At 28.3% G+C, this 9,176-nt stretch overlaps 2 protein-coding genes across 2 annotated transcripts; one reads left to right on the forward strand and one right to left on the reverse strand.

Annotated features, from left to right (window-relative positions):
• Positions 1-340: 340 nt before the first annotated feature.
• Positions 341-5,152, reverse strand: OCT59_004411 (uncharacterized protein; the record flags this gene model as incomplete). Its single annotated transcript, XM_025316352.2, has 7 exons — positions 341-943; positions 1,033-1,071; positions 1,159-1,423; positions 1,522-1,629; positions 1,705-2,056; positions 2,148-4,025; positions 4,110-5,152. The coding sequence occupies 7 exons, from the start codon at positions 5,150-5,152 to the stop codon at positions 555-557; spliced, it is 4,074 nt and encodes a 1,357-aa protein (XP_025180716.2). The 3' UTR covers positions 341-554.
• Positions 5,153-6,664: 1,512 nt separating this feature from the next.
• OCT59_004412 (uncharacterized protein) lies at positions 6,665-7,795 on the forward strand (the record flags this gene model as incomplete). Its single annotated transcript, XM_025316353.2, has 6 exons — positions 6,665-6,711; positions 6,798-6,845; positions 7,021-7,129; positions 7,283-7,337; positions 7,438-7,488; positions 7,581-7,795. The coding sequence occupies 6 exons, from the start codon at positions 6,665-6,667 to the stop codon at positions 7,793-7,795; spliced, it is 525 nt and encodes a 174-aa protein (XP_025180718.1).
• Positions 7,796-9,176: the final 1,381 nt, after the last annotated feature.

Genomic DNA, 9,176 nt, shown 5'->3' on the forward strand with positions numbered 1-9,176 from the left:
GTATATAGCCTTTTCAGCCAAATTTTTTATTAATATAGTAAATAAATTACATGTAATCGTAATATATAATGAAATTTCAATAATAATATACATGATTATTTCTGCTGATACATGGAAAGTAAACGTTATAAGAGAATAAGGCTAAGACGGCTGCGGCTCAGCACGCAATAACCAAACGATCACAACAATTTATGTAAACATCTTATTAATTTTTAAGAATTACGTCTGAGACCTATTTTAGAGTAGAATTTATGACAAGAGGGTGGACGTGTCCATCATTTTTCGCTACTTTAATGGTTACTAGTAACTCTAGCGATAAAAACGCCACATGATTTTTTTTAGCTAATTAAATAATATTTTATTCCATTATTATTAAATAACTATTACTATGCCTTACAAGAATAAATAAAGTTGATTATACAAAAATTCTCAGATTTTTTTTTTAATCTAAATACATATATATATATATATATATACACTAATATTATAAATAAATGATTTTTTTTTGTATTAAATTATAATTTTTTTTAAAAAAGAAAAAAAATCACTTTTTTTTATACAGAAACCATACTACTTCTACCCGATCTATCATGTCCAATATTACCACCATCAAAAGGATTTCTTACGGAAAGTCTAATATGTCCGACCATTCCCTTTAATTCTTTTAATTCATCATGTAATTCATCTTTAACAATTTTTAATTCTTTTCTAACAAAATCAGCATCTAATTCTCCCATTTCTTCCATAAATAATTTCCTTTTCCAACTATTTATTGTATCTAAGTGAGCTTCATAATAAATTAAATGAGGAAACCAATCTGGATGCTGGCGTTGTGATGGTGAAAGCATAAAGAGTTCAAGTTCTGCTATTAATTCTGCTCGTTGTCGTAACCATGCTTGTCGTCCCACTAGAAGTGACCCACTAAATACCTCGGTGATTAAACCTATTGATTACGAAAAAATAGGTCAAAAGGAATGAAAACGTTATTAAAAAACATATAAATATCAATTATGAACTTTTTTTCTTACATACCGATGAGAATATTTAGAAGTATGATTACAGCTACGAAACCTATAAAAATCGAAAAAAAAAATTAATGATTATTAACAAACGTTTCATTCTTAAAGTTAAAAAAAAAATTGTTCATCAATCACTCACTGAATAATACCATCATGGCGTACAAAGCGGGATCTGGATTAAAAGTTGTTACACTGTCCCATCCAATTCCCAGGAAAAAATAAGTAGCCAAGATTGAATAATCGAATCTTTCCCACATATTTGTATTTTCTTGGGGCGTTTGAAATAATGATACGTTCGCAGTTATTTGACCAGTATTTTGATCAATTATATTCCCATTATATTCTTGAACTATATCCAAAGGTTGTATATCACGTAAGAGTACAAATAATGCATTTGCAAAACCCTTTTATTATATGGAAAGACAAGTCGAAAAATTGTCAGGTATGAAATTACTTTTTTTTTTCAAAAAAAAAAACAACAATTTTTATATATCACACTTACCAGAATAAAAACGAATAACGTTACAAATAATGTAATAATCTTCTTTCCAATTTCGATTACGATTGCAATGAATTTTCCGGGTCCAGCGAATGCCCGAGCTTGTAGCAACTAATGATCAAATCAAAATCGGTTATTAAAGTTTAATCATAATGATATCATATAATTATTATCATTAACACATACCGTATTGATCCATACACATAGAACCGCATAGCTTTTCAAACTATGCGGTGGCTCTTTTCCCACAATAACCATTAAATCGCACACAAGAGGTAAAACAAAGCTTGCTAAATCAAAATAATTAAAAAAGCTAGACCAATAATTTTGCCATCTACCAGACATTTGTCTTAATTCTTGAATTAAAAACAACATTGGAATAATTGTTTCTATATACAATAAAGGACCTTTCCATCCGAGTTTATCTCCAGGTGATGGCACGATTTGAGATTCAATTGAGACTATAGTGTTAAAGAGAATTGCATGGATTAAATATAATCCAAAATTGTATAAAAATAGCTTTTGCGCAAATTTGTCCCTTTTTAAGAAATTAAAGGAAAAATTATATTTTAATGCGTTAATTTTTTTAAATACATAATGAATAAAGAATACTTAATTGTTTAACTTACCATTTGAATTTTATTACAGCTTCCATAACAACTTCACTAAACATTTCTGATGTCCCGTTCAATGCTACATCAGCAAATGGACTTCTTTGAATTGGAGAAATATATATATTCCAAAATCGATAAAATCTTCCGATTAATGGCGGATAATGATCATCTTCAAGTAATGGAGGGTAAACACAAAAATCTGGCCAGGGAACAACACATAACTTTGCAGGATGAGTTTTTTTCGCATCTTCTAAACGTTGTTTTCGTTGTTTTTGTCGCGTTCCATAAGATTCTCTGTACATATTTTGTTTCCTTTCCGAATAATTTGTTGAATCAGGATAATAAATTAGAGCTCCTGTATCATGACGTATTGAGCTGGCATAATCATAATGTCTTGGCAGAAAATTTAATAAGTTTGAAAAACTTTTTTTTTTAGTATCCTCATCCTGATATCTTGTCCCCCTTGGCAATCGAGCTTTACGAGACACAGGGTTTAACTCGCTATGATGACTTCTTTCTTCACCCCCGAATGGATTTCCTAATTTTGTTTGTAAAATTCTTTTTGGAGCTTCCAAAGAAGTTGTAAAATAACTTGATTCTTTCATAATGTAAGCTCCTTTATCAGGGTAATATTTATACAAATCTAATAAAGTTTTACCCAAAGTCCAAGCGAATCCAGGTTGTTGAACGATTCTTTTCGTTATGTTATCAATATTTGAAGGGATTGAACGATTCCGTACTGGATCATACCGACGTTTTACATGTTTTACAACATAATTAACCAATAATTCGACTAACTCTGATTTTTGAAGTTCTACTAATAATAACAAAGCACTCTCGGTTTGTTCTTCGTTGTGGAATAGAGGAATATACCGATCAGTTTCAATAATTTTTCTTACTAAATCATCCCAACCGAACAGAATAAAATCTTCCATAGGACAAAAATATTCATTATTTCCCAAAGAAATTTTATTGAAAGCCGTAGGAAAATGCTTTATTGAAGTATCAACAAGTTTTTTTAATTGTTCCTTAATTGTCAATCGACTAAAAGACTGCACATCATCCATATATTGGAGTCGAAGATAGTGTATCACTGCGCAAGCATCAATCAATGTTCGATATGTAATTTCATTCTCTCCTGGTAAAGATAAAGTAACTGTTTCATTATTTGTCAGTTGTACGTGAAGTAAGGATAAATTATTTTCATCACGCGTTTCCAAAGTCACAAATTTTATCTCTTCAATCCTAGAAAGCCATATATATTGCAACTCTATTCTTAAAAATTTGTTATGGCCTTTTGGTTTTGTCTTGTAAATTTGTACACTATCTTTTCCCGCCATGATAAATCTCTTCCCTTCAGGGTCTAACCAATGAATAAAAATTTCACTATTAATCCAATTATGCCATGGTTCGAACTTAAACTTGCATAATAATTCCTTGTTATTATCTAAAATATGGCCCCAACAGAAATTAGCTCCTTGTTGTTTTTCAATAGATGACATAATTACAAATCCATCTTGACCAGTTTTACAACCGAATGATGATCTAACTAATGCTTGCATAGTGACAGATGGTGAATTATTCGGAAATAATTGATAAGTATTTAATTCATTACCAACAGCTTGTACAAATTTATCACCAATTAATACTAATGGTTTTTTATAATTAAGATATGTCCATTTTTCTTCATAAACTAACAAACCAGCCCAACAATCCCATAATTGAACTCGAACATCTTGGTCTTTTCGAGAGCATAAAATTATTTGATCATTATTCTGCAAGAATGAAATGAGAAAAGTACTTTTAGGAACATCGATTTCAGAAATCAGTAAGGCCGTTGGAGTGTGAAATAAACATAAAGTACCAGATTTATCTTTTTTCTCTTCATAAAATCTAACGAATAAAACATAACGATATTATAAATATTATTTTGTAAATTATTTAAGTAAAGAATGATTTGAAAATAATTATAATTACCTAGCTACTAGATCACCTTTAGTAGAAATGGCAAATAAATTTCTTGTAGATGAAATATTTTTTGCTTCAACATAAAACCATTGTCTTAAAATTCCATTTATATCCCACACAGAAATTCCATCTTTTTCTTCTGGCCAAAGTAAATAACCATATTTTAAACTTTCAATCAAAATATTATGAACATCTATCATATATTCATTACTAAGATTAGAATATTTTGGAGAAGAATGAATTAAAGCATCAATACGAATACTTTTTCGTAAAACCCAATGTTTTGTAGATAATAAATGCATGTTATTCTTAGTGAAACAAACTAAAGTGTGATGACGCACAAATATCAAAGAGCCTAAAATTTCCATAGAATTTAATAACGAATCATTTTGTTGTTTACTATTCTTGATTGAATAAACAACAAATGATGATTCTGGTATACGCTCAGGCTGTTGAGAATTATTTAAGGTTGCAGTGGCGTCCATATTTGGGGTATCCACATGACTTTCTTTCGTTATAGTCACCCTTGATATTGCAACGTATTGTCCATCTTCAGATACGGATATATAAATTTTTGCTTTACTTTCAGATACATTATCTTTGTTGAAAGGAGTTTTAACGGTGAAAATTGAATTAGAAGGTCCGCTATGACTATCGAACGGGAAGACTGCGAGGATACCATTTTCTAAGCTCCATGTAGCTATAAATTTATTGCCCGGAGATGTAGCCACAATATCAATATCGTATTTAAATTCATCATTTATTATTTCCAATTCATCTGTTTCTCCTAAATCAAATGAATCTCTAAGTGATTTACTAAGAGCCGTTAATGAACCTGTAATTTTTTCAAATACTTTGTGTGAAGTACTGACTAAACCTAAACTGGATTTGTCAGATTTAGAATCATCAAAATGTTTTTCATGTGTGAATGAAGTTTTTAAATGATCAAAACTTATTGAATGATCTGGACGTTCCGTAATTGGAGTACCACTTTCAATATTGATTACCGGAATAATATTTGCTTCTTGTATTAAATCCTGACTATCGGTCATTATTATTATTTACAAAATCGCGTGTTTTAAAAATTTAATTAAATTTATTAACTTTTTTAGTTTAATTATAATTTTAATTTATATATAGTCTAAATATTTTTGTCTATATAACAACAAATACTTATTAACCGTTTATCGATTCGATTAATAATTTTTTTTTTAGTAAAAATGAATTTTGAATTATCAATGCAGTATTTATAAAAAAAAATTATTATCGGGAAAAAAAAAGAAAAAGGGGTATAGTACAAAATTTTTTTGCATTCCGGTACTTATAAATAAATATTTATACTTTAATTAGAAATAATATTATCAGATCTTTGCGGAAAGTTGATCATTGTAAAAATGGTTGTATGAATATCGGAAAAAAGAAATCTATTAGCAAATTCTTTTATCGTCATTTGATAAAACAATAGGAACTATTTATTTTTTTTTTCACTTTCCCCCCTATTTTTTCATTAAATAATTAGATTATTACTATTTTCTTCCGTTCTCCGAAACAATGACGACGTCTACCGTTATTATGTGGCGCAATAAAAAGATCGGTACCACGCCACTTATATATGGCTAAATTCCTGTATGAATTTTATACAAATGTATTAGTGCATATGGAATTTGGATTTTTAATTTAGTAATTCAAGTATATTTTCTATGAAGATCCTATTAATTTAAGGATTTGACATGCCTAAAAAATAAGAAACCCGTGAACTAGTCCAATGATCGTTTTGTGAACGGGCCGGGACTTAAATGTAACCATACCCCCATTTTTTATTCCATTTTTGCTTTATTCAAGGATTTTTTTTTTTTTCCCTTAGCAATCTTAGCAATCTTACTTCGATTTAATATTTGTAAGAACTTTTTAAGTACTTGCAGATATTTAACCTAATATTACATGATACGAATTGTGTCAATCATCTCCGCCAGCATTATATCTAATTTTGGCTGAAACCAAAATAATTGGTGAACAAATTTTCCTAATAGAGTTACTTTAGTCAGATGACCATCATCAGCTGATTATACAAATGTTACATAAAACAATAAGACAATTTTTTTTTAAATAATGAGCAAAAATGCAAAAAAATTATTTTTGATCTGTTTTAATATATCAGATTTATTATTTGGATTAATAAATTAGTTTATTCATAACATAGTTTTCACTGGTTCATGAAAAAAAAATAATTAATTCAAGTATCATGCCAAGAATTTTATTAAACAAATATCGATTACAATCAATATATTAATTTATTTTGAAGAAACACTATCTAACTCCAAATTTAGTTTGAGAAACAGAATTTGTGTAACAGATAAATTGTCGCACGAACGTTCAAGCTAATTTAAGGTTCATTCATAACTAGCCGGAAAAACTTCATATTTAAAAGAACTTAATTCTTTATTATTATTTTTTTTTCTTTCTTTTGAAAATTATTAATATTATTGTTTAATATTATTGCTATTTTTATCATTATCATTTATTATTTATATATTAGGATCTATCATAATTTTTGGTTCATAATAATGTGCATACTTTCTGGAACAGAGATAAAGAAACAATTAAAAGAAGAGTATGTAATTTTTTTTTGATTTAATAATAACTCTTACTCCTTAGTTAAATAATTCATCTCACTTTATTTTTGGAATTGAAAAAAAGAAAATTAACAATCGAACCTTGTGATTATGCTAATATCGGTATTGCAAGGTAAAACATTTTATTTACATATTATTGTTACGGGTACATTTAAAAAATAGGATTAAAACGGTCGTCAACCATTAAATGAAACTTGCAACAATGACGCCCCGACTAAAACTATGTGCCTTTAAGTTTTTCATAGTTGGCTAATCCAGTATAATTTTCAACAAAATATAAATTTCAGTATTGATTTAACCCTTGGAGATGAATTTAGATATTTTGTTCATCATAATGGACCAGTACCAATTAGTGATGAAGCTGGTGCGAAAGATTACCAAAAATTTTCAAGAATCGTGAGTTGACAAGTAACTATGGTTAAATTCTTTATTTAATATATATTATATTATATACATATATATATATATATATATATATAATTTTTTTTAAAATTTATAAAATATTAAACTCCTGTTTTTTTTCTTTTTTTTTAAAAAAAAAACTAATAGATGAAGTGTGATGATGGTAGACCATATTTTCTTGGGCCTGGTCAAATGTGTTTAGGTTGTTAAAAGAATTATCGTTGCTTTTTTGTTACTGTTCTATTATTAATCATTAGCTGAATGTAATTGAAAAAAAACTTTCTTATTTATGAATCTTCTAGGAATTACAAAGGAGAGAGTTCAATTACCATCGGATTTATGTGCATTAGTAGGCAAGTTAAAAAAAATAACAAATGAGAAGTCATCACAGATCCGTTTAATAAGATATAAAAATGTTCATATATTTTCTTCTTAAAAATTATAGAAGGAAGATCAAGATTTGCTAGATTAGGATTATCGGTACATATTACAGCATCATTCATAAACCCTGGATCGAATAATCAAACAGTTTTGGAAATTTTTAACGCATCAAGTTTAACCTTAGCCTTATATCCTGGTACAAAAGTTTGTCAAATGATCTTTATGACTATGGAAGGTCAAGCTCATTATAACGGAATTTTTCAAGATCAAGCTTTGTAACGGTTAATAATAATTGTTTATTAATTTTTTTCTCTAAATTTTTTTCAATATTTTTTTTTTTTCTTTCCTTTTTTTTTTTGTTGTTGTATTTAATTTAATTGAAGTAGGTAGTTTATGTAGCTTTAGCAGATTTTATTTATAACAAAATTTTCTAACTTAACAGTTGTTTAAATAAAATGAACTTTATCATTAAAATTTGGTATTTGTTTTCCTACATTTGAGCGGACCGGACTCGACTCAATTATTACACAATTAACCATAGCATATAATCACTTTTAGGGTAATTAAGTTCGCCCACGCATAAAAATATTTTTACGATCGTTAATTTTCTGGCATGGAAACGAACTATAAATAGTATAGAAAATCTAACCGGGTTGAAAGAAAATTAGAAAAATAACAGCGAAAGAAAATGTAAAAAAATAGGGAGTGAAAAAAGGGAGTTTAAATAAATTTCAAAATTTGATGATATCGGTCCAAAAATTGTGTTCTACAATACGCCTCATACTGAAATTATTTCTTTATCTATTGATTTGTAATTGCCGTGATGCCGACATTTTCCCCCATCAATAAACGATACTTATTTATTAATTCTTTAAATAATAATTATTTAGCACGATTATTCAGCACAAATTGCCGAATAATATATCCGGTGTCTCATTTATATTCAGTATCCCATTAAGATCATGAAGCTATTCTGTTCATATTTGGCATATCATACGGTATCATTTATTATTATAATCTGCATTTATTTATGTTTATATAGTAAAATCAATTTAACAACTAATAATGGTGTCATAAAAAAATAGATCAGGGGTTTATAACCGTTATTGGGCACAGTGGCACAATTACAGCCATATACAATGAATATATCGTGATTTATCGGGTACTGAAAAGTGCCGAATAGGTGATTAATCCGGATTCCCGAATTCTGGAATTATGCAATTAACTGTAAGAACATTCTTCTACTTATAGGCTTTGTCGAAACTCCCTAATTACGTCATTTCGGCTTTTCGACATATGGCGTAATTTTTTTTAAAAAAAATTTTATACCGTTAAGAAATTTCGTTTCTTTCTTCCTTTTAGCATATAAAATCACGCCATCACGGCATTTACGTACCGTTACCGTAAAATAATCTATACGTCTACTATTACACATCATAAAGTTTTTTTTACGATAGAAACGTAAATTTGATGACATCACGTTAGAAGTCTCAAATTATTGTTATTCATCACATGATAAAAATATTTTCCCTACCATTCTTCACATACCCTGTAAACTTCTTTTCTTTTTCTTCTTGCTAAATCCAATAATTATTTTTCATCATTTGATTCAGTAATTGAATCAGTAGGAAATATCATAGCATGGTCCCTATTAAAATAA

Source organism: Rhizophagus irregularis, chromosome 12 (genome assembly GCF_026210795.1).
Source record: "Rhizophagus irregularis chromosome 12, complete sequence".
In the NCBI taxonomy this organism is placed as follows: Eukaryota; Fungi; Glomeromycota; class Glomeromycetes; order Glomerales; family Glomeraceae; genus Rhizophagus; species Rhizophagus irregularis.